The sequence below is a fragment of the Haliaeetus albicilla genome, chromosome 8 (genome assembly GCF_947461875.1).
Source record: "Haliaeetus albicilla chromosome 8, bHalAlb1.1, whole genome shotgun sequence".
Classification (NCBI taxonomy): Eukaryota; Metazoa; Chordata; class Aves; order Accipitriformes; family Accipitridae; genus Haliaeetus; species Haliaeetus albicilla.
This window is the reverse complement of record NC_091490.1, coordinates 26,390,881-26,417,867: the sequence shown is the minus strand read 5'-3', so window position 1 is coordinate 26,417,867 and position 26,987 is coordinate 26,390,881. Positions and strand designations below refer to the sequence as shown.

Below are 26,987 nucleotides of genomic sequence, written 5' to 3'. Positions count from 1 at the left end.
CTTGTCCCCTAATTCCCTCCTACAGCAGCAGAAAGTCTAACAGCCTGGGAAATAACTATGTTCCTCTCCAACATGAAAGCTTAGACAGAGAGTCTCTGAAGGTAAGACTGTTTATGGGCAGGCTGGAACACCCTCCTCCCTCAGAAAACAACTCTCCTTTCTAATGTTTTCTGGATGCTGCTGTCCAGTTTCTCACAAGCCTCTTATTACTGCAACAGTCCTCCTTCCCCATCTCCCTCAAGCAAATCCAATTAGCTCCCACAGGTCTTTCCCACTCCGGTCCCAGAAGGAACTAATTTTTAACCACAACCCAAGGGTTACGTCAAGGTAGGTCAGTACTGTAGCCCTCAGTACAAGTGTTTTTCAGCTAAGTACCACAGGCATGTAAGTTCATCTATACAGTCCAACAGCTGTTCAGTGCTGGCAGAAAAAACAATCTGAAAAGGTGGGTAAAAAAATTGGCAATTAGCCTACAGGGCATGGCATGCTGCCACAGCTACCCTGTTATCAGCTTGGCTGTTTTTCACAGTTTGAAGCTAGAGCATGCTTTCTTTACTGTTGCACCTTTGACTGCAGGGTAGGGTAAGACCCTAGTCTATTCTCTCTTCTCTTTTGCACCTGCTTTCCCGTCTTTCAAGTTATGACTTCTTCTGTTTTCTTGAACCTGGAATAGGCTTTATATATATCCTTGCCTTATTTTGCCCCTTCTTCCTTTTTTATAACATTTTATCTGTTAAACAATACGGGTACATGCTATAAAATATCTGGGATTATTTACATGAAAAAAATGCTGCGCAAAATAAGCTATTTAAGTTTTGTTCAAAATGCAGATGTTACCTGTCTATGTAACAATATTGCCAAAACTGGGGGTAAGAAGAGGGAGGGCTCATATAGCAATCGGTTCCATTTTGACTTCCAGGCTCAAAACACCAAATACTAGCTTAGTAAGTATACTGAAATCAAATTCAATCCTGTTTCAGAAATATTCGTTGAATAAAAATATGGCAAAATATTTTCCCAAATTGAGCAGAGGTTATCACAATTAGTAAGAGTGCATAAATCTTACCTTTCCTTGTAGTTAATAAAAATTTGATATAGGTTCTGATCATTTTTGTTAACAATAGAATCATTGATGTCCTGTGTTAGACTCCTGTGAATTTTCACCAAATCCTTAAAAACAGTAATGGGGAGGGGGAAAGGTTTTTTAAAAACAGAACAACTTAAAGCTTTGAATATAAAAATAAATTATTTCATGTTAGACACATTAATTTCAATAAATCGGAAAACAGATCATTTGAGTGTAGAACCTAATTTCAAGGTTTGCCACATCTTCCATACAGTGCGACAAGAAAAACGAAACTCCAAGAACTACCTATTAGAGACTAATTTATTCTAGCTTGGAACGTGCACTGTTAATTCATCTTCATTTTATAATGATAATTTTAAAATTAAGCAAGTCAAGTAAATGCTTTAGTGACAAGATAAAGTAATGATTCATGTCCCTGAGCTGTGAAAAATTAGTTTTGTACATTACATTGGTCAATTAGTGATGTTCTAGTGCTAAGTTAACTGCAGTCATAATGAGTTTCCCAATACAGCAGGCAACTAATGGCTGAAAGGCAAGAATATTACAGAAAGATTTGCTCCCTGAGTATAGTAGTAACTCACCTTACTTGTTCACTATTATACAAAAATCTGTAAGCAACTATAGGAGATTTCATCAGCCTTAATACTGTATGGATACTGTCAAAGAAGTCACAAGAAATTAAGTCAAAGCAGGTTAAAAAGTTTTGAAATCAGGGTAACTGACTGTAGGAAGCATACAGACCACTGCACTGAAAAACAGAGTACTGTTTAAAGAAAAAGCCATTGAAGATGGTTTAATGCAGTAAATGACATACTACAAAAATAATATGCAATACTGAGTTGTGAACTAAGTGAAAACATTTAACTTCACTCTGATGAAACTAAGAGTACATATGAGGTCAATCACATCACAGGTGAGGGAGCAAAAACTTAAAACACATCAAATTCCGTTGCTAGCAATTGTATGGCCATATCCTCAGTATCTTAAGTTGCACCAGACAAAGATGTTATTATAGAAATGCTTCCCAGTTAATATATTGCAGGAGCACATTTTCTCAGGAGTGCACAGGGACTCAACTAAGCAACACCCCTGAAAAACAGCTTAATACTAAGGGGACAAAACGTCTTTTTAAGCTTCTATCTCCAATTCAAAACCAAGTTTTAAATTAAACTGATGTTAGCAACATTAGCAGTTAATGAAAGTTCAAACAAATTCAGTATGTTACATGTACTTCCATCTCTCTTTCCCTCTGTATGTCCATATATACGTCTCAATTCAAATGCATTCATAGGTGTACATACAAATGCATCTATGTATGTGTGCACATGTATATAGACAGATGTACATACAAATGCATCTATGTCTACATATATATACATAGAAATATACATACAGAGATACACACATAGAGCCATACATACATTTTATAGGCCAGAATTTTGAAATCTGAGCCCTAATGAAGGGCACTCTCTTTAGACTGGTGAGTCGTTTGGGGTGGTTTGGGGGCCAGGAGGGGAGGTTCTTAAAAATGAAATATATTTTGACATCAGCAGATGATTTTGTCCAGCAAGCATCTTTCAGAATCTATATAAGGAATATACCATCACCCTAAAGCACTGATCCTTCACCACAACCCTTTAACAGAGGCAAATTCATCCTGTTCTGAGAACACCACACTTGCTCTCCACATTGCAGTTTGCTGTAGAGCTCTGCATAACAGCTATTTTTAATTTAAAACAAGCTTCCACTGCCCTCCAGCCTTCCTGCTGAGGAACTGCCACAGAGACAAGGTCTGAGCAGACAAAGCATTTGCATGCATTTTTGGCTTAGACAAGCCCTATATCTCTTTTAATGTTTTTGGATGCCTATGAAATGTTACTGGAGTCAGAAATAAGCACCAGCTTGTAACAGCAGAATACTGAATGCTGATAATGAAAAACAAAATAAAACAGCCTAAATGTAACAGTTTACTACACGTCTTCCTAGTTTCAAATAAACAGGTTTTGTTCTTTTTACTCCTCTTATCTGATCCCCTTGCGTTTCTTTAACTAGTAGTGAATAGGCTGACCTCCCAGTTTGTGGTTAGAGCGTGTAAGCCTTTCCAGCATGTAAGCCTTTTTTATACCCCTGTGCAGTGTTTCACGTTGGCTGGCTTTAGGTTTTTCAACGCACTTAAGTCAACATGCCTGGGCATACAGAGCCTTAGGAAAGAGGTTTACAGGAACTTAGGTAGGGCACATCAGGGCCTTATTTGAGATGAATATAAGAAACATTAATGTAGGACAGAATATAAATTTGTTTTCAAAAGCCAAAGGATCTCTACAGGCAGCTGACACACTTCACGACAAGTAGATTACTGATGTCTGCGGCAGTATTTCAGACTAATATTCAAAGAGGAGGAAATTACAGCAATTGAGATTCAGACTGAAAACTGTAATAGCGGGACGAACATTGCAAGGTGTCAGGTATCATCATCAGTGTAATAACTGTTGTAATTTAATTTCTGTCAGGATGGTGCTGGAACAGCAACTAACACAGGTTCCCACAGAACAAAAAAAAAAATCCCCAACACCACTTCCTACAGCCTTGAGAGCCTGTGGGACATGCCAGAGATGGCCAAAACAGAGGTGATGTTTCACAGGCAATAAAGGTTTGATATGGCCCATAGGCCACACTCTGGGGACCCTTTCTTTACAGTGTGCATCATAAAAGAACATTCCTTTCATTTGTGTCTGTTGAGAGAGGCTTCACACCATATCTGATGTCTTCTTTTAAAGTCAGATAAAGACATCTGCTGAATACTTTCATCAACTAAAAATATGTCAATTGTCATACTATTATGATTAGGCCAAAAATAAATGGAACGAAGTAATAATCACAGAAACCTTTAAGATTTCAAATAAACCTTTCAAATAAAGAGGTGTCCTAGATACTTCACAGAGGATTCCTTATACTTTCCAGTGCCATATTCTGAATCCAAAACTGCGAGCTACCCTAACTTCAAAATGTCTTCAATGGTGACAGAGCCAGCGTAGATACAAGGATTTGCAGAGTAGCTACAGAAATCCTCATGAAAGAACCACTCAGCGTATGGTTGTAGGCAACCTAACAGTCACAACTTTGTACCATCACTAAAATATCAGCATGTATTGGAAGATAACCCGTTTTAGAATCATAGAATCATTTGGAGTGGAAGGGACCTTAAAGGTCATCTATTTCCACCTCCCCTGCCATGGGCAGGGACACCTTCCACTAGACCAGGTTGCTCAAAGCCCCATCCAACCTGGCCTTGAACACTTCAAGGATGGGGCATCTCTGGGCAACCTGTTCCAGTGTCTCACCACCCTCACAGTAAAGAATTTTTTCCTAATATCTAATCTAAATCTTCCCTCTTTCAGTTTAAAACTGTTACCTGTCATCCTATCACTACACTCCCTCCTAAGAGACCCCCTTCCCATCTTTCCCGTAGGCCCCCTTTAAGTACTAGAAGGCTGCTATAAGGTCTCCCCAGAGATTTCTGTTGCCCAGGCTAAACAACCTCAACTCTTAGCCTATGCTCTAGGGGAGGTGCTCCAGCCTCCTGATCACCTTCATGGCCCTCCCATCTTCTATAAATTATTAGCTTCTAAGGGTCAAAGATACTCCAGTTTATAACCATTCACTATCTGACATGATAATACCACTTATCCTATTCCCTCAAGCAGAAAAAAAAAAAACCAAAATAGCGTACACATTCTTTTTTATCAAATACCCTAATACCTACATAAATGCATTGTGCACCATATTTCAAATAATCATTTTGTGCAGTAACATACAACACAAATATATCATAACCAGCTATGAACCTTTTATCTGTTCATTAAATATGCAATTACTTACAGGAATGTTGATGAAAACAGTATCAAACTCTGATGCTGACAGAAACCTTTTCAATGGCACCATGAAAAACTGCAAGGAAAAAGAATTTATATATACATTGACTATGTCATTATATTTTCTAGACTGTTATAAAAATACGTAAGTTACAATTCTATAAATAGTATCTTACTTTCTCTATCGATTCCAGAGTTTCAGTGTATTTCTCTTCAGTTTGCTTTATTTCAGCAAGACAACAGCTTCTTATGTCATTTTCAGTATATTTCTGCAATTACAGTGGAGTCAAGTTTAAGTCATTAACAGGTACCCAAAGGATAAGAAATGTATTTATTTGTTTAGAATTAAGCAATTAGGATAACTGCTTCCTGAAATTTTCTGAGTACTGCAGCCTCCAAAGATGATAGCATTAACCAAGAATATTTTAATGTTCAATTAGCTGATGACTTTAAGAGTTTTACTAAAATTCAGCATCAAAGGAGCATTATGAAAAGTTAATGTTTAGACATAAAACGCTGAACTCTCTGCATGTACTTCGGAAGCTGAAATACAAGGTCACATTTAATTTACATCCAGACTGAGAAATCTTAGTTAAAATACTCAGCACTTAATAATTCCATTAAACTTAATGGGGCTAAATCATGTAAGTAACTTTGTACTTCATCACTGTTCACACTTCTGTTTGCTGTTTTGACATATCTCCTTTGCGCTTCTCTCTGTCTCCATGTGACTCTACAAGCAGCTCCTGCAACTGGAACATGGCTTCTCACATCTACCAGATGCTAAATTATCTCAGAAATTACTCTTTAAAACCCAACTGCTGCAGTTTTTAATTTTCCCACAACAAACATTAAATTACCATCCTTATCAGCTGCAGACAGAAGTAACCATTTTGCAAAAATACAGTCTGTCATTACCAGTAGAGATGTACTTAATGAGCATCATCTGATGATCAGCCTCATCTCAAAAATCTATCATTTATTCCCAAATTTGTTGGCAGGGGGAAGCAGGCGCTGTCACAGTTAACCAGAGTTAATCTCAATAAAGTATTAGAATTTGACATTATTCAGGCTTTTAGTTATTTTTCACCTTTAACTTACTGAGCTCAATACTGTTCAAATTGCTTGCAGTACTTGCACCAATACAGAAGTTGTTGTACCCAATAGGAGCTTATATCCATTTGCAAAATGTGGGGGGTTAAGAAATGCAAACAAAATCCTAGGATTCCGCTTAAAACCATTGACTTCACTTTTGTGCTCACCTAACCCAAACAGATCATTCACACAGGCACTTTTGGCAGAAACTGACATATTGGTTTTCTATCTGTACCACAAACATCAAGAATTTGAGTGCAATAAACAAAACGAGAGAGGAAATAAGAAATAATGTGCAAATACCAGTACAAGTGAGAAAAATTGCCTTTGAAGGTCAGCTATTGCTAGAGAAAATTTAGCGGAACAGTTTACTTTGCAAGATAATGACGATAAAACAAGGATGAGGGAGATGCATAGTATTTTGGCTGCTACTGGAGAATCTGAAAAGTATTGGGTTCTTTTAAAAATCTACTTGAAGATTGTCCTGCGCTAGTGTCTTCATATGCAAGGAATTCTCACGCAGGATTCAAATGAAGGAACTGCACAAAATTGTCACATTATCATGCAGTATATTTATAAACCTGAGAGTAAATAATCACAAACCAGAAATAATTACCACATTCAAGAAAGCTGTCACAGCAAAACAATTGTAATGTCTCCATTCATTACATGTTGTGGAAAAAAATATTTTACTGTACGATGTTTTCACTTTTCCTTTACTTTCCATAAGAAACAAATACAAGTCTGTTCAATCTAAATTATCTAGACTAAGAAGCAACTAAAATTAGAATGTGAGAGTTCCGATTGCTATATTAATCATTTGTTTAGAGACACATACGCAAGTGACATTTGCATCAGGAAAAAAAGAATCAGAGAAAATTTACACACTATCAAATGCCAGAGATTACCACTGTTACAGTTGAAGGAAAAAAAAAAAAAAAAGGCACCCACGCTCATTATGTGAAACCCAAAACTCAACGCATTTTGAGTTTAAGTTTAAAATAAAAACTCAGAACCAAGATCACAATAAAGTTTTCCTATGATTCAAACACTTTTCTAAAGCATCCTGCCTGCAAGTGAATGTGACTTCATTAGATATAAAACAGTGTTTTCAACTCAATTTTTAATTTGGCTTTCATTGAATAATCTAAACTTTAGGAGGTAAACAAAATTAAGCAAAATGTGAAAAACTAACATAACTTTCTGCTTATTTCATCCTTGATATAAATGCACTACCTGCAGGATTTTGTATTAACAGAAAAACAGGCTTGAAAACAATATTGTTATACTCAAAACAATAGAGATTAAAACAAGGCAGTGATCTCCCAAAGACAAGATAGTGGTAACTCTGGGGAATCACCATAAAAACAGAGAACACAAATCACACTAGCTATTTGAATTTCTCAGTTCTTCATGTAGCTATATTACTAAAAAGCAATATGGAAAAGTAAAGGCAATTTTCCAACTTAAGACAACAGGAAGCATAACATATGTTCATGTCAATATAGAGGAAGAAAACAACTGTCCTAAAAAACATATCCTGTCATGGCCACAGACTAACATTTTCCAGATCAGAAAGGACATCTCTGAGGAAGAGCAGACAAGTACATTAGGGTTTCTCCCAATTTGCAAGTAAATTTTATTGCCTAAGTTTAGATTTTTTTTTCAAGACAGTTTTGAAAACTGACCATAGTACCTTTATATAATAAAGTAAATAAGCTACTTAAGTCATTCTCAGCAAGACCAACCTAATGATCAACAAAAGTTACATGGTTGAATAAGCAGGAATTTCATTGGTATGAAACAATTATCAGTTGTCCTCTTTAGATGAGTTGCCCAAATTATGGTTGAAACAACAGCATTTCATAATATTATAACTTAATTTTGGAAGTAGGACACTTTGAAGCAAGCAGTTAATTTAATAGCTCTTAAAATAGCTGGTAAATCTTACTATTCATAACTGGCAAACTTAACAAAATAAGTGATTATTGTATTTGATTTTAAAATTACATTTCTTTCAAAAAAATTACCGTAGTTAAGGTTCAACCCTTTGCTAAAACAGCCTGCAAAATCTTACACAGGAGATAATGCACTGCACATGACAGCTCCGGATGCAACTGAGCATGAATGAAGTTTCAGTGAAACTAGCTATAAAGAGATAATTTCACAAATCTTAACTTTCAAAAATGTAACTGCTATTGTTCGAAAATAGCTAGGAATTGGAAAACGTACAGGCTGCTGTGCTGCTTCATCTTTCATCAGGTCTTCATAAACCTCCCCACCTTCGTCTTCTCCATAGACGCAATCATACAACTCCTCATCTTCATCAACACCAGTTTCACTGAAAGGAAAAGACAATCAAAAAAGAAGAAAAAAAAAAAAAGCTGTGCAGTGCTGGCAAATTACCATCAGCTCTGCAAGGGACCACTCCTCATAGGAAAAGATTTCTACAGTAAACAAAGAGATTAATTAATAGAACTATCTAATGAAAATAACTCATTAAGTGCATTAATTTTCTTTCCTCAATGCATTTAAAATATGATTATACGAAATCGACACAACACTGAAGACTGCATGAATTTAGAACCACACAGGAACTAAACCAGGCACTGAAAGCAGCTTGTCAGGACAGTTTTGTCATGAGGTACCATCCAGCTGCTTTCTTCTCTTAGTGCCTTTTCCCACCATATCCAGTGAAGACGAACTGCTTCTCCTTACTGCCTGGCATCCCACTACACTGAGATGCGAGACACTGGTACAGGTCTCCTTCCTGCCTAAAGGAAGGATTATCTGGGGTAAAATACACTAAAGACTGCAGAGCCAGCAGCTGAGAGTCTGTACCTCCATACCATAAGCCAGTATCTTGATCAACTCATTGCAACCTCCAGCTACCCAAAAAAGAAAAAAGCAACCTTTCAAACTGAAAAATCAGACAGTTCAACAAAATAAAGTATACACAAGAAGTGTCCTCCTATTACCCAAGTTACAGAAACACCTCAGGATAAAGTCAATGCTCAACTCCACCCTCAGCTAATTCAGCTTCATTAGTCAGTCCTGCTGGAGTTTTGCCTACTTTGCACTAGGACCATATCAAGCCCGTAATATCTCTTTCACCCACATTTCTTAGGGTATGTCTACAAAAGAACTCTAAAAGATACTCAAAGTAGTGCAGTCATGTATTGGGTTTGTGTGGCAAGGTTTTGGTAGTGGGGGGGTTACAGGGGTGGCTTCTGTAAGAAGCTGCTGGAAGCTTCCCCTGTGTCCGACAGAGCCAATGCCAGCCGGCTCCAAGACGACCCCACCGCTGGCCAAGCCCAAGCCCATCAGCAATAGTGGTAGCACCTCTGTGATAACATATTTAAGAAGGGAAAAAAAGCTGTGGCAGACACAGAAATGGCAGCTGGAGAAAGGAGCAAGAACATGTGAGAGAAACAACCCTGCAGACCCCCAGGTCAGTGAAGAAGGAGGGGGAGGAGATGATCCAGGCGCCAGAGCAGAGATTCCCCTGCAGCCTGTGGGGAAGACCCTGGTGAGGCAGGCTGTCCCCCTGCAGCCCAGGGAGGTCCATGGTGGAGCAGATATCCACCTGCAGTCTGTGGAGGACCCCATGCCAGAGCAGGTGGGTGCCCGAAGGAGGCTGTGACCCTGTGGGAAGCCCACACTGGAGCAGGCTCCTGGCAGCACGTGTGGCCCCGTGGAGACCGGAGCCCACACTGGAGCAGGTTTTCTGGCCGGACTTGTGACCCCGTGGGGAACCCACGCTGGAGCAGTCTGTGCCTGAAGGACTGCACACCGTGGATGGGACCCATGCTGGAGCAGCTCTTGAAGAACTGCAGCCCATGGGAAGGACCCATGTTGGAAAAGTTTGTGGAGGACTGTCTCCCGTGGGAGGGACCCCACGCTGGAGCAGGGGAAGAGCGTGATGAGTCCTGCCCCTGAAGAGGATGAAGCGGCAGAGACAACGTGGGATGAACTGACCGTAAACCCCATTCCCCGTCGCCCTGTGCTGCTGGAGGGGGTAGGTAGAGAATCCAGGAGTGAAGCTGTGCCTGGGAGGAAGGGAGGGGTGGAGGGAAGGTGGTTTGAGACTTGGTTTTATTTCTCATTACCCTGCTCTGGTTGACTGATAACAAATTAAGTTAACTTTCCCCTTGTTGAGTCCGTTTTGCCCGTGACGGTAATTGGTTGAGTGATCTCTCCCTGTCCTTATCTTGACCCACGAGCCCTTTGTTATATTTTCCCTCCCCTGTCCAGCTGAGGAGGGGAGGATAGAGCAGCTTTGGTAGGCACCTAGTGTCCAGCCAGGGTCAACCCACCACAAGTCATAATAATACAGAAACTTCATCAGATGTTCTGATAATTTTGAGATTTTTACTGTTAGAAAACAGCACTGAAATCCTTCAGAGTGAAAAACAAATTGAGGATCGGTCCACAAGAACAAGAAAGGACAACCAGTTCTGTAAGTGGATCATCAGTACTCAAGAAAAGGACATCAGAAGCTTTACTGGCAGAGACTAATGATTTTGAAGAAATCAAAATTAATGAGAATTGCTACCAACACAGCTGCCACATGAATTACTTGGAAATGCCAGACAAAGTCACTATGTCTATAGTCAGGACTATATAGAGAAACCAAGTGAATTTTTTATTTCTCATTAAATATGAGGGGGTTTGTTTGTTTTGGTTTTGGTTTTTTTTAAATCAAGGAGATCAGAAGGATAAAGTTAGCAAGCACTGCAAGTTTCAATAGATGGAATGATTAAAAAAAAAAAAATTATTTGGGGGATTCAACAGGAAACTCCCTTCCTTTTCCAACAGATACCATGCCCCAGGAGCAATAGAAAGCTCAGGTGCTCCAGGGTAGTCTAACATTTCAGCTTGCACCAGTGATGATGGTGTGCTAGCATTTCACATTGAACACTAGCAGCTGTATCAGATGCAGCTGACACCCTCCCTTTTACCACCTATGCTCCAGGGAACAAAAGCTGGCAAAAAGGCAGAGTAAGGATAGAAAAATTTTAACTACTACAGCTCTTTCTGACAAAAAGCTTTGCATTCACTCTAAATTCTTTAGACACCATTTAAACTCAGGGACATTTAAGTTAATTTTAGTCAAATACACTTAGTAATTAAGAGATTCTAAAAAATGTGGGCCATTTGCATCATTCACTGGCACTTTTGTTTCTTATGGAGAGAGTACTTCTTGAATTGCTTCCTCCACAATTGAGACAGGATGTAAGTATCAAATTTCAGTGAATAATATTTGTAATTTGATGCAAAAAAAATAAAAGTTATGAATCGCAGTTTCTTTGGTATGATTTGTTAACTTTTTTTTTTAAATTAAAACTGTCTCCGAGTACAGAATTCACGTACCTATTTAAAAACCGATATAAATGTTATTTTCAAACAGTGCTAATGCCACCACTAAGTGATGAGGACATCAAGTCTAGCCCACTTGAGTCTCAGAGGAGTCTGCAACTTCTACCTTCTGCATGTTCAGCTACACAGAGTGAAAAGCAGCTATCTATGAGACAGCCCATCACCTGCAGGAGACAAGGATGAGCTTTGCAGGGAACGTGATAAATTGAATAATGCCATCCATGGTGGGGTTTCCCTTCTTTATAGGCAGTAAAGAAACAAATCTGCAGTGTGAACAGCAGCTACTTCAACCACATCACAGCAAGTGACATACAATGTGGCCAGAGCCAATATAGAGCCAGATGAGCACTAGTGAGGATGAGTGCTGGTGAACTTGGAGCTTTGGGACAGTGAACTCTGATCCAAGCTCTTGTCCAACATGATTCCTAATGGATCTTGAGAGACCCTAGCCATAGGGTACAAGAGTACTTCTTCCTCACAGTTTTTATGCCCAGATGTATTTATCTCACCAGTCTGCAAAATAAAGCTGCAGTCTACCGCTCAATACTATACAGTATGTTCATGGCTATCTTACTTGCACCTCAAAGCCAATGTGAAAACTGGCAAAAATTAATAATCCTGCAAACACATACCCAGAGAGGTAAATGCACTCATACAAAGAATTTCATTGACTTTAGGGAAACGACCCACTTGAATTATGATCCAAACATGCATTTTCTCTGCAAGTTCAAGACAATTTCCTTGGGTCCCTTACAACTGATATTGTACTTTTATGAAAGCTTTCTCATAGTACAGACAGATAATTTAAAAACACATTCATGATTTACTTTGCTACCAGCACCCTCTATGAAACATGCTTCCTTACATATATAAATGTATTGCAATCATTCAGATAAGCTCTCACAATTAATTCTTCCTGACCAGCATAACAGCTAACAAAATCTTTTTAAATCAAATAAATACCCCATTCTCATTAAAACCACGTGTTCTATAATGTCATATAAATAATAGCATGCAACTGAAACCAAAATCTTTCATTTAACTAAAGATTTAAAACATACTCTATTAAATCAGGAAGACCTTTGTAGATATCTTCATCATCAACGCTTTCTTCTGTAGGGAAGGGCCTATAGAAAGAAAAATAGCATGAAGTACAGACAGCACTAGTCTAGTCACATAGTGCGTTTTTGTTTGGTTTCTAAAATTTTCACACAGATTACTGTATGTTAATGTGTTTGTATGTTCCCCTCCTTCTCTGATAAACAGTATACGTTTATTTGGACTTCTCTATATGAATTGATACTTAATATAATAAAAAAAACCTACTGGATGGGGTTGTTATAAATCACTAATATACATCATTGTCAGTTGTTCAACTGAGAATATTAACTGTTCTTTTTAGCCCAGGACATGATTATGGGACTGGCTAGGAATTTTGTCTATGTTTTAAAAACATCATCCATTTATATATTATAAGATTGCTGAATCAAACCATTCAAAAAGATGGAGAACACCAAAGCATTAAGTCTTTCACCTTCTCTCACAGCCCACAATTATAGTTCATGAGGTTAGGTTTGGTTGGGGTTTTCTGGTTTCTTTCTGAAAATTAGAATCTCACAAACTTGGCAGTTTTGCTGCTTTTTAGAAAGGAGAAAGAAGAGAAAATCCATTTTTCTTTACAAAGATGAGCACTGCATCAGCTTGACTTACAATCCACGTATCACAATTATCACAAGTTCTGTAATACTAACTGCTCATTTGTTCACCTTGTGTTTCAGCATGAGAAGTAAATGTAGTTCAGGCACTTCAGTAAGCGTACCAGAGGCAGAAAAAACCCTTCGGAGCTCCTCAGAGGTCCAGAGCCTTGGTTAGCTGTCCACTGGGCAATATGGTTTACAACCAGAGAAGTTCTTATTGGGGGACACTGTCTACACTGCCTCTAACAACTTTGCCAAGGAGCATCATGCAAGAGGCATTATTCCCACCATTCACTGGGGCAAAACCATACCTTATTCCTGTGCCTAATGCAATAGGAGTGCGAGAAAGTTTTGAAAGTGTTTCTATCACCTGGAGAAGAAGGAAACAGAAACCATGATTAGTTGTAGAACAGAAGTAATAAAACATTCTGTTCTCTATTGTTTCATTATCAGCAACACCATTTCACACCAACAGATATAAACAGACACAGAATCTGGCTGTGGCAAATACTGAGGGCACTGAACTTCCACGGATTTCCCATGAGCTGGTCTTCGGTGCTTTTGTACTGAGGGATGTGATGGAAGCACAAAGAGAGGAAAAGGGAAATTTGTTATTTACAAGTTTTAGCACAAGTAAAAGCCAATTTAAGTGGATTTGAAACCAGGTCACATATGTCACAAATATACATTCAATTTACAATTGGACCTGGATGAAACTGTAACCAAATTTTATCTTACAGACTGCTCTGAAGATTTATTTTTTTAATTGTAGCTCCAGAAGAAAATCAAAGTATTAATTTGAGCTTTTCCAAACACTGGCCAGAAGAGGGAGCCAAATGCCAAACCAGCAGAAAGCCACCTTCTCAGGACTGGCTCGAAAAGGAAAGGTAATGTTTTATTAGCCAAACAATTAAAGAAGCTGCACATTTGAGCCATAAACTTTATTTATTTTTAAAAGATTACAGTAGTCTGAAAGGTCTCATTCTAAGAAAATACCTCCTGTAAGCGCTCAAGGTTATACAATAAGAGAGGAAGAATATTAGGGAGGGTAGAATACATGTACATACGGTCGCACACACAGAATTATTTTGCTGTCAGCTGTAATAATAAAAGACCAACTTGTACTCTGCCTAGCATGTCCTCTCTGTCACAAATATTTTCTCTTATTTTAAGCACTATCAGATTGGCAAGTCTTATTTGCTAGAGAGAGAAAAAGAGGCAAAATGACACCCTGTCTATACTTCCAATGACAAGAGGGGGGCAAGTCTGGTGAACTAAATATCCGTTTCTTGTTTCAACATGTTATTTCCCAGCACACAGAAAATCTTCTGCAAACTATTCCACCCACGCAAACCCTTTTCCTTAGAGGGATTCTCACTTATCTAGCATAATCAAATCCAGTAGAAGTATAGCTTATTCTTCACAGCTAATTAGGGTTGCTTCAAGATAACACAAAAAAGATCTGTACAAAAAAATTTATGAATTTTAGGAAGCTAACTAGCAAATGTTATTCTCAAGATGTACCACCAAATTACATTTTACAGCTATCAATATGAACACAAACAAAAGCAAGACTTAAAAACCATGAGGAATAGAAAAACTTTTTCACAAATTGGTGTCAAACCTTCATTTAAGGGAAGGAAAAGAACGGCAAAGGGAGAGGGACAGAGAGAGAGGGAGGGGAAAGGGGGAGGAGATGGGGGAGATAGAAGAGAAAAACAAACACACCACCACCACACCACACACACTGAGGAAGCCAGAGAAGTGTTTATGAGGACATGTACACACAGAAAAGGAGAGAAAGGAACTATGTGACTAGAGACAACAGAAGACTACTAATAATTTTCACTGCTCTTGGAACAGAGAAGGTCTAGCATTGCAGGAAGAGCAAGCTAACATGCTAGGAAGCCAATGGGCAGATTTCCATCAAAAACTGAACACCAGATAATCCACCAAGAAGAAAATGGTAATCATCACAACAGCACTCAGTACCTCAACAAGAGACACACTGCGTTCTCCAGAAGTACGCGATAAAGCATGGCCACACTGGCATCGCAAAGGGGAACAGTAATGGGCAGAGATCGCTATTTCAAAACGAAACAATTAAGAACTTAAGACCATTACCCACCCCAGTGTGTATTTAAGATCAAAATACCTAACTGAAAACAGACATAAATTCTACCAAATAAAAGGTAATGCTTGCCCATTAACTGCTCCAATTAAAGCACAGCTTAAAACAGCACTCTGTCAAGAAACAGAATCGTTTCTACTGAGGGGTCTTCTTGCAGTTGTGGTTTCCTTGAAGAATTCTGACAAACTGTCAGGAATACATACACAAGTAATCGTAAGTGAAACTACCACTTCTGGTCAACACACTATTTCAACATCACATACATATAAATGTATTTGCTCCAACATGAAGTGAGGCAAGGAAAGATTCTCCTTCCACATGAAATTTCAGTTCTTTGGTTCTGAGCCACTGCAGGAACTCTTTAAGAGTTCCCGAATTTCTAGGTCCATGGGGAAGGTCACAGTTACGTATGGGCTCAGTTGTCAGAAAAACAATCAGAGTTTCAATAGACAGTCATCAAAACAATCTAACTAAACCCAGCAAAATGTCTGATTTTCAACAAACCAACAGACTCCGGAGTTTTTCAGAACAGTGCTAGTTTGAAGCCCTATACAGCTGACGTGGGAAGCTACAATATAGCGCAATTCTGAACTCCAAAATTACAGTGTACCATACATGTGAAAGTCCATAACATTCAATTTAATGCTTTTCATGTGCTTTTTTTGCCTTGCTCGCTTCCTTTCAGCGGAGCTTTAATCCGTTCTACCCATTTAACCCTAAATGATTGCCCAGTTCTCTTCCACAGCAAGGACTCAGTACAGATGCTCCTGTACTTTTGAACGAGGCTAAACTGGATCTTAGCTTAAAAGCAAAAGTAGCACTCCTTGCTTGTACAAAGTCCACAACAACAGGGCTTCCATGGCTGGCTCTGCTCTGCACCAAACAAATGTACAAAGGACTGCAGGGCCTTTGCACGCATGCTATTACCAGGAACGGGAAGTAAAAACTAGATACCAAGTAAAGATTCATATTTATGTTCTGGCTAGCTATGACACATGAAAAAAGAAACAGTTATATTCCAAAACATCCTGCAACAACTACATCCCTTCGCACTAGAAAACTCAGTAACTCTATGACTCTCCTGCAGCAAACGTGAAATTGGGAGGTGTTAGCAACAGACTTTCAGGCATAAAAGGAAGTCCCACCTGCACCCACCTCTATGTAGCTCCTTTGCACTGACTAATGCCATCAGACAGAGGTTAGGCAAGTCTTTCTTTAGAAGTCACATCAAAGCCACGCTCGCTTCAAGACGATGTGAACATCCAAGTTTGTTTTTCAGTATATAATCCTTTTATGCAAAATATGACATGAAATTCAAATCTACGGCCCTGCAAGAGGAAGCGCGCCTCAACCTGCGCCCCAGCAAGTGGCTCTGCTCCTCATTCATGTTTTGGGCACAGCTGGCAAGAGCAATGGTCTCGCACTACACATTAACTTTTTACTTCATTAATTACTCTAACAGCAGATTTTTTTTGGCTTTGCATTTATTATTTCACTTGACTTGCTGTTTTAGGTCAAACTCTCCAGTTTACGTAAGCACTTTCGTATCCCTTGCCAAAACGTTATTCTGTAATTTCCTGCAGCCATACTCTTCAGTAAATCACATCAGATATTCCTATGCATACTTACAGCAGCAGTACACTAGAGGGACTATTTTACTTCTTTCCACAGCAGTGGTGTGTCTGAGTTTAAAACGTGCCTTATTAAGTATTTTGGTGGAGGTCGCTTTTTAATCTTGTTTCTTAAAAAAGAACTTACAATCATGCAGTTCAAGAGCAGACAAAGTACATCTTTTAAAAGTACTTTTCCACTTTTAGAAGAAACAGAAGTAAATAATTTTGCAACTCCTTGTCTCCCCAAACAGGCAACATTTCGTTGCTGTTGACAGCTGCTGTCAGGACTAGGCCCATGTTTATATTTCTGACATTTACCTAAACTGAAAACATGAAGTGATCAACAAATGTTGATGGCAATGGTTTCATAGTTTATGCCAATAAAACCTAGAAAGACTCACTTGCGGGTTAGATCTTCAAAGCAGCCGTTTCCTTGTATGCACTTAAATCAGGATATGTTTTTCTAAGACACAGTAAAAGTCACTAAGAATTCACAACCATATTGCCTATCAAGTCTTTGTTTTCAAAATCTGAGCATCTAGTTCAGTATTTGAGTGTTGCATTTCGTTGAAAACTTAGCTTTACTCCCTCCCTTGAACTGAATTTATTTCCAATACTAACGTGCTTTTTGACATGCTACTCTTTGATGCATGCACATGGGTTTCTTCCCAAATCGGTCTTATTTTACTTCATCAAATGGGGGGGGGGGGGGGGGAATCTTCAATTATAAAGGAAAATGAACTTCAAAGAGTTGATAAGCTCCTTGGCTATTGTCTGTCTCCATCCCCAGTCTCCAGGTTGGAAGAGTGATCTCGAGCACTCTTATATTCAAGAAAACTTTAGTTCTCTAATTACACGTCTAACATGCCCCCTTATCAACTGACACTGAAATAGTTCTGTTTGGTTAGCTGCCTTTCAGTTATATAAAAGTAGAGCACTGTAAATAGTACATAAAAATAATACCTGCTTTACATGTAGTTGTAACTACTCTCACGCTAAGGTCTATGCATGAAGAGAGCCTGATGGCTGCATAAGACTGGTTTAGTTACCACCATCTCAAAAGAAACTACAGAGCTGCCATCTGCTTTCTCAGAGAAGCAAGCATACCTGCATTTTGTCATTCAGAAAGGAGGAAGTTTTTCTGTCCATGCTTGACAAAATCTTAGCGTCCTTCACTTTTGCATGCAATATCAGTATAATGTACCATTGTCATTTCAAGAATCAACTCCTTCAAAAGCCTGGCTTGAGGACACTCAAATTTCCAATAGCAAAGAAGGCATTTGCTCATTTAATACAGGGTACGTTATACAAGAGAAATACTACACTCCATTTTACATGAGCTTCCAACTGGTTTCCAAGTAAAATTTATCAGCTAGACAACCATGAACATAAAATGGTTGCACGTACTTTAGACTACTTATCGAGGCTGCATTACATTTTCTGTGGGTTTTCCTCACTTCATAACCTGAAAACTTTGATTGAAAGAGCAGCATATCAGTTTTGATATGGCAAATATCAAAGGGTTTAATTTAGTAGGAGAAATTCACCCTAGAATCTTTTAGAGACTCAGATTAAGAGTACTGAAAGGTAGGGAGTGTTGAGATACATATGTGCACATATTAATTATCTGGATATATACATACACTGCCCAGAGCTCAGAGCAAGATTATGAAAAACAAAAAAAGCTAATGCAAATAGAAAGCCAATGTTCCTAAAGAAAACAAAGACATGTACAGTCTGCATCACTAGGGTAAGTAAGGCTCTTACAAAGCCAATTCCAAGTGCCTCATATCCAGCATACTTCAAAGCCAAAACTGCTACTCATGCCGACATGCTGAGTTTTCATTAAGCTGTTTTCACTCATACATCAGATCAGTGAGAGAGGGGGAGAAAAGAGAAAAAGAGAAGTCACCATTTTGCATCTCTGTCACTCAGAGAGAAGATGAAATTGCTATAGATAAGTATATTCTCAAATGACTTCTATTAAGACAGAAGGTTTATAATTTGCTACTCTGCAGTTTACCAGGCCCTGGACAACTCTGGATCGATACTTCATTTGGCACAGACGAGGGGGAGGGGAAAAAACCTATATTAATATTTGACAGTAATCCATCATTAACTTTTGAACCAAAAGACCTCTAGGAACTGTTACGTTTATATCTGCATTTAACTTGGCTGACAGATGTGAAAAAGAACATGTTGCCAGACAACTCCCGGGTGATTGCACAGCTGCTGATCTAATAAGCATATTATTCCAAGTAAAAGGTGTTCAAAGTCAAACTGAACATTTTCTCTCCTTCTGCCTTGTTCTGGTATTGTGTTGGTACTCTGTGTTGGTTCAGCTTAGTTTTAATCAAACCACAAGCCTCTAGGGAAGGAAAAAGAATGAGGGTTTTTCCAAAAAAAGGCAGAATGAATGAAAACTCATTAAAGAAAAACGAAAGAAAGGGAAAAAAAAAGGGGGGGGGAGGGAGATGGCCTAAAAACAAACCCTTCGTTTCATGTAGTGGCACCTCTAACAGGCACTTAGAAACAAACAGCAAATTTCAAATATCAGCTATGCAAATACGCCTCTACCAAATACTGCTATGGCATACACTGAAGTGTCGAGGTCATACAGACACAGACATGTGAAAGACAATTTACAGCCTAAATTGGCACCCACACCAACATTTCCTTAGGAACACAACAGTCTGCAGACCTCCAGCAGGTAGAAATGTAATAGCCTGGTTTCACATGTAGCTGAATACTGATTTTCATCTTATTCAAATAATGAAATCCAAGCTTTAGGTGTAGAGCACTGATAGCTGCAATCCAAACGAAAGTCATAGATTACTTTCCACAGGGTTAATCACCAGCTGCGGGATGCTGCCCGTTTCCTCCCTGACATGGCCTTCGGCTACGCCGATTCTGGCATCTCTCGTTGTCCACGTCTATTCTTCCATTTCCACTGATCTACGTCCTCAGGAAATACACCCGAGGACTACTCCATCCTTCTTTCCCACCAAGGCTTGGCGCTGGCATAGTAGCAGTAAGGAAAACAGCCCAACTGTCCCAGGGAACCATGGCAGAGAAATTCACAACCCCGAGCCAGGGGTTTTGTGACTGACAGGAGCCTGCCAGCAACTGTGAAAAACAGTTTGAAACCAGGTGCCAACTGCCTTTATGCAGAGGCAGCAAGGGTGACGCGACTGCTGTAAAAGCTGGTTTTGGCAGTCGTGTGCGTTTCCTCCGAACGCCGAGCCCCAGCTCGCAGCTGTGAGCGCAGAGCGCAGAGGCGCTGCTGTGCTGCGGGGGGAAGCCTGGCTGGCTCCGGGCGTGCAAAGCTCGTACCACACGTGCATTGCCCTAGGGAAGTCTCATCTTCTGTCCGTTTTCTCCAGCGTCTCCACAGTGTCTTCACGAAAAAAGGCGCAGGAAGTCTTTGTCCAGACTAAAAAAAAAAAAAGCCAAAAAATAGCCAAGACAAAAAACCTCCTGGGTGTTGCCTCTTTCTGTTTGTAGATAAGCTAACTACAGAGATGCAAACTGCTGGGACTTCAAAAGCCCTGGGGAACCAACAACTATAAAAGGCGCAACGTTTTCTCCAAAGCCTTGCAAAAAGGAGAGGTGAGGCAGGGAGGAGGGCACTTTGGCACCAGAAAGGCAAGCAGAGCCAGAGCGACAGAAGAACATAATTTTAAAAAAACACTCTGGAAGATGTAAGAGGACAAATGACCTGATGTCCAAGAGGACAGGTTAAGGGTGGGCATATTTTTCCCTTTTAGTAAAAATAAAGCATCTGACATTAAGTTAGAAATATCTAAAACTGCAGAGTTCTGTTGTTGTTTTCTTTTCACATCCCTGAATTATACCAAGCAACACTTGATGTCATATGTTTATATTACAGATGTAAACTATCTATAGCTTTTTTCTCTAGGGCAGTACTTCAAATAAAAGCATAAATGTAGTTTCCAACAATAGCAAAGGGCAGGCTGGACCCCTCACTAACCAAACCCCTCCTCCACCCCTTTCGCACACTGAACATTTTTAACGGTTTAGCCCTTTTATAGGGAATGGTATCTCTGATCATGCAAACTCCTAAACTGCAACAGTGGGACTGGCAGACGTAACTACACAGGACTGCACACACGACTCCTAAACGTTACAGGGCAGGGGGCAAAACTGAATGCTCACCAGGAAGTCATAAAACTCAATGCCGTATTATTAGGACTATAACGATCAGTCTTTAATAATCGATATCCAGATGGACACAGATAGATACACATTAAACAAAAGTTGTGCTTAAAATCCCATTTTTTCAAACTTTAGGCCAGTGAGGAGGTTACAGTTGCAAGTCCGTGAAAGGTTCTCTAGACAGTTCTGCTCTTAAAAGGAACTGAAAAAGTCCAAATTGCACAAGCAGCACAGTCCCGTTAGTCTCTTGGTTCATTTCGTCCAAAAGGCTGAGAGACTCACCAAAGCAAGCACGGGGAGGGGGAGGGAGTTTTAGCAGCCGCTTCCTGCCTGCAGCTTGTGGTTTTGGTTCTGTGAATACCTTCCAGACCTCACCAGGCCTTCAGGGCATTTAGGTTTGGGTATGGCTTTTGTTGGGTTTTTTTTGGTTGGTTGGTTGATTGGTTTTTTTAAGATGTTGCTTAAAGAATGACAGCCTTACTTCAAGCACTGCTGTGATATAAACAGAGCACTTGAACGCTGCCGCTAATAGCACGAACGCAGACTGCCTTCAAGCATAGTATCCTTGTAAAAAGATGAAGAACGAAATAGGATTTTGTCCTTTCTGGTGCATTTTTTCCATTCCAGGTTTTGCATGGAGGGCAAAGGAATAGAAAAAGCATATGGCTAGGACAGTACTGCAAAAGCTAGCTGCTATTAAATCATTCCAGTTCCCTTCATAGTAAACTTTATGAGGATAACCTGTACTTACAAACAGCATCTTCAAACAGTATTCAGCTTTGATCAAGTGCTCACTTTCAATGCTTTGTAAACACTTATTGATGATACTACAATTTTTTACCATGTTTTTTATATGGGTCAGAACACTAAACAATCAAGGAAAAAACAGCTTTTTCCTGCATTTTAAATGGCACATTTTAATATAATCTTAATTTTTTCCTGAATGTAAGCATCCATTTTCAGAGAAGTCTCGGCGATGGAGCTTTCCTTCCTCTCCTCTGCTAAAAGGAAAGGAAGATCTTTCTCTTCCTGTCTTGAGTGAACCAGTCACTGCCACACTTCTCCCTTTTCTGAATTTACTTTACCATTGACTTCGTAAGTTCAACTGGAGCATGGCTTTGCTGAATGGTAATTCAATTCACACTTGAACCATGAGCTGAATTTACTCCAGTACACAATCACTGAAGACAAGGATATTTATTAGGGGTAAAGACACACTGTATGTCCCCTTATTCTCTGCAAGAAGAAAAAATTTCCCCTGCTACAGTAAGCAGTGCAAAGGGAAGTGAGCTGTTCTCTTTGATGCAATTACCCTCCAACTCACTCACAGTGGCTTACAAAACCCCAGGGCTATCTTTCAAGCCTTACGCTCTAGAGATCTCTCTTCTGTACCAGAAGAAACAAGGGATTGTATCAGTCCATTGGAAAAGCATCGCACTTGCCTTCAATGCTACAAAAAGATACACAGCGTAGCATAACTCACTTTAACTGTCTTCCACTCTTATTTTAAAAATCATCATCTTTGATACAGGATAAAAAAATTATACTTGAGAAGACATGCTGCAATGGGAATGGCAATACTATCAACTTCTATTATAGAAGCTTGATAAGAGCAGTGGTTTGGTGTTCTCCCTAATCATCTGTTCAGTTACATAAAAAAAAATAACTACACTTACTATAGTGAAAGAAAATACCAAGTGAGATTTATGTTCTCATTATGTTTGTAACTAATTCTCCTTGAGCTGGATCCTGATACTGAAAATTACAAAGTGAATGAGAGAAACTCACTTGCTAATTTTATTTGCTACTGCTTAATTATTCTCTTGCTTCGTTCCCTTCAACATGCAGCAGCTTGCAGGTTGTATTATCTATGTATATATCTTTCCCCTCAGAAAGAGTACTGCACTTCCAAAATGCCACTGCAGAACTGCACAACCAAGGGAAAACGGGATTCCTCTCTATTTTTTTTTTAATGTTTGTTATATATTCGTACTTAACAGTGATAACCTTCAAAATACAACTTCTGTGCTAGTCAGTGTCTGACATCATGTCCTCCTTTGCACTGACATTGATGCTGTCCTTATGCTGCATCTCTTTTGCCTATGACAAAATTAAGACAGCCAGACCTCAGAGAGCTTGCCATCTAAAAGATCAGTTTGAAGACAGAAAAGACAGACAAACAAGACGCTTAAGGGTAGTTCACTTAAAATTACTTCTTTTTTGAATTTTCATGTTTATCTAACACACACACATCTATTTAGGTCAATACTTCTTGCAAAGCCAGCCACCTATTAACATTGTAAAACAATGTACAAAAGTATTTGAACACAAGAATAATTGCAGAAGATAAAAAACTCCTAACCTCTGTACCAGGCATAACATCATATTAGGTGTTATGCCCATATTATTAAAAAACAGAGTCAGAACCAGATCTCGTAACAACTCTACATCCCCAGTCCATCCCATCCCAAGTCCTTCCCGCCCACCAAATATAAAATAGAGGTACTTCTTAAGCACTCTACACTCTATGACATGATGCCATCTCTAGTTAAGGAAAACAGTATTTGCTTTAACTCTTCCTGCCATTGGGGTGGGGGGGGGGGGGGGGGTGTGGTAGGGAGGAGCATATTCATGGATGCTCTAATACAACTGTGGGGTTTCAGGCACTCTATTTCTCTTACCGAAAAAAAAAGAAAAAAGCTATAAGTACTATTTTGAAGAATGCTTTATTCTGTTGTATCAATATCTGAAGATGCACAGCAGCCAATGTGTCTGATACTAATCAAAGAACTGCAGCACCAGATATAAACTGCAGAAAGAAATCAAATTTCTTTATAATATATCTAACAATGTTAAGTGACTCATATGAAACATTCTTCGGATAGGGACTCGTTCTTCAGTTTTCACTGGTCTAGAGATTTAAAAGAAGATTTAGAGTTCAAGTATATGATAGGGATCATACTGTATATTTTAGATGTAGATACTGTGATAAATAAGAGCAAACCACAGATACCTATCACTAGCCATTTAGTTAAATTTAATATTAAGATGTCTCTTGGGATTTCACCAGCACTATTGACTTCAGAAATTTCTGTCCTCTGCCTTGTGCTCTTCATCCCCTTGTTTCTGCCTTGCGCTTCAGCTTGCTACTGTCTTAGCTGTGCTAACCCAACTGTTAGCATGGTCGTGTCATAAATTACATCACAGAATTGTTACACAAAGAGGGAGGAACTCATTTCTTAAAATGTTATTTTAAAGGAGAGATGAGCTCCTCTGCTTATTTCCCAGTTCAACCACACCAACAGGTACACTGGCATGACAAAGGGAGCAGAGCAAAGGAGAGGCAGTAACTTCTGTTAATACTGCTTCTTAGAGTACATAAGACTATACCTCACATTTACTCTATAGGGTTTATAGGCATTTCCAAATATTTTGTGTGGAACTGTGTTTAAAAGTATTTGTGAAAGGGCACAGGACCTAACACATGCCAGATTGGTAACAGGATATAAAGCTTCATCTAAGGCTGACTTCAGTCCTCATTATTAATGATAAAAACACCAGTAGCACATAAGAGTTCAATGAAACTCTTCACAGAAATGGAGTTAGGCATTTCAGTCCAACACAGCGTGTCCAAACCAAACACAATATCCAGACTGTAATTTAGTCCCACTACAGTCCATCTCAGCAGAGGCCTAACAGTGAACGAAAACAAGGATCAAGTGTAGGCAAGCACATGCAGCTAGGTAACATGCCATGAGTAACGCTGGAAACTATTTTCTGTCCTAGACAAGAATAAGCTACAATAAAAGGCCATGCTTTACAAACAACAGGCTCCCACATCTTTTGCAGTCAACACAAAAGAGTCATTTTGGGGAGATAAAACTGGGAAAAAATATATTGCAACCAACCAACCTTGTATAAGCATTCTGTTTTTAATATATTGCAACCAACCAACCTTGTATAAGCGCTCTGGTTTTATCTAACATACAATATGAAAGATAAACCTTACATGATACCAATATACTCCTAGTACTTTGCCAGGTATTGTGGTCTCATTGAAAGGCAGTGTTTCTGGTAAAGACAGTTATGTTTTCATGGGTCAACTGTCCTGGGGAAAAAACAAGAATTTCAAATATCTAAAACTTTTGTCAGCAACGAAATTCACAAGTTTCACTATAAGCACAGGGTGGGAGCAAATGTTTTGAAGTTGTAGTCCATGTCCAGCAGCAACCTAACCTGAGTTACACCTCTACCTTCTCCATTTTTTAGATCAAACCTCAAATCTAAAACAGAGATGAGTTAAAATGTACGCAAGTTGATGAATGCTAAACAAAGTGACTGAAACAGCCTCAAAGCCAAAATTTCAGAGAAGCTGTTAAGCATTAGTGCTTGTAGTTTTATCCCACGCTACGGTAATGCTTCTTAAAATTGTGTCCCTCAATATATCCCCATTTTTACTTGGCAAGCACTAATTTTACTGCTCACAGATATTTCCAACATCACAGAAATTCCCTTGCTGCACTCGTACCAAAGAAAGTAGCTGCAGGGATGAGACAGCATCAAAAAACAGTGAAATAAAGCAATGCTTAACTAAAGCAGATGTGTGAAATGTAATCTCCAGGCAGCAGTGAAGTTGGAGGGTTTTGAGAAAGAAATTTTGGGAAAGATGAGAGATGTCAACAGGAGAAGGATGTGAGAAAGGAAGTTGAAGGAGAGAGGGTGAGGCAATGGAGGAAGAGGAGAAATCTCATTCTAGGAAACTAATGTTGTCAGCTTCTGAAGGGGTTTGAGATGACAAAAATGTCATCTCAAAAACTAGGAAACAAGATAAGAAAAATGAAACCAAACCTGAAAAGCAAATGAAATACAAAATGAGAACAAAGAAAGTCACGGTTCCCTCAATGGTAATTTGTTTCCAAAAATGATGCTGCATGTTTTCCACAAAAAGGAACAAAAATATCAACGTATGCATCTTCTTTGTTAGCTATGTTGCCGTTAGTTTGTTGCTGTAGCTGACATACCTACAGCATGCACATGCATACAACTTAGATTTTGAGGTATGTGGATCAGGTCAGTACAAGGTACAGCATTTGTTCTGAAGTTAGATGTAACTTCTGAAAAGTTTTAATTACTGCTGTTCAAGAATAACATGACCATTAAAACCACTCTTACACAATACTTTTTGGTATCACTTGTGCTTTAGACTATGGAGAAAAGCTTTTAAGACCTACATTACAACAAATGATAACTATTTATTTTATATTAAGATGAAGGTCTAGTTCTCAGTCAAAATTTAGTGTTACATATGTGAAATAGGCCAGGCTACTACAGTACAAGTTTAATTTTTCAGTGGATTTTTGATTACTGATGTACTTACGTTTCCCAGTTTATGACACTGGGAACATGCACCACGTGACCCCCATCTTCAGAAGCCTACTACAACTTACTAACATACAACAGAGCAGGCAAGGAAAAAGGGCCTCTGACAGGATTCACTGCCTTGCTAGCTCAGGGCTCCTCGGGCTGTAAGAAGCTTCACAGCAAGGGGATTTTTCCCTTAAGAATTTAGCCTGCCAAGTCAGCTAACATGGATCAATTTAAAGCCATCATAAAGTCTGAGGCACTCTGAGCATTCTTCTCTACCAGCTGAGCAGCTTTGATACAATACTACCAAGGCACAATACTTTTCTGAGAATGCTGACCTTGCTTTTAACCTTTTACCTAACATTATGAAACAAATTTATAGCTGAATTCCCCTGCATACCCAGAGCTCTGCACTTGCAAATGTGCAAGGAAACCCAAGTTACTTTGATAGCATACCAACGTGAATGACCAATTTCACTGTCTGAGCAAATTGCTTTCAACGTGCACACAAATAGCAGAACCATATCTAATATTAGTAAGTTTAGCTGAGTAGCTTCATCTACTAGCTACTAT

General features: G+C 39.1%; 1 protein-coding gene across 4 annotated transcripts in view; it reads right to left on the bottom strand.

The window, feature by feature from the left end:
- Positions 1-26,987, bottom strand: part of VAV3 (vav guanine nucleotide exchange factor 3) — a 180,887-nt gene that overhangs the window by 104,726 nt on the left and 49,174 nt on the right. For all 4 annotated transcript variants that reach the window (XM_069789456.1, XM_069789460.1, XM_069789459.1 and 1 more), the window contains exons 3-8: positions 13,442-13,500; positions 12,495-12,560; positions 8,287-8,395; positions 5,136-5,228; positions 4,967-5,035; positions 1,067-1,170 (exon numbers count right to left, since the gene is read on the bottom strand). In XM_069789456.1, coding sequence (XP_069645557.1) covers positions 1,067-1,170; positions 4,967-5,035; positions 5,136-5,228; positions 8,287-8,395; positions 12,495-12,560; positions 13,442-13,500 — 500 coding nt within the window. The remainder of the gene's footprint in view (positions 1-1,066; positions 1,171-4,966; positions 5,036-5,135; positions 5,229-8,286; positions 8,396-12,494; positions 12,561-13,441; positions 13,501-26,987) is intronic.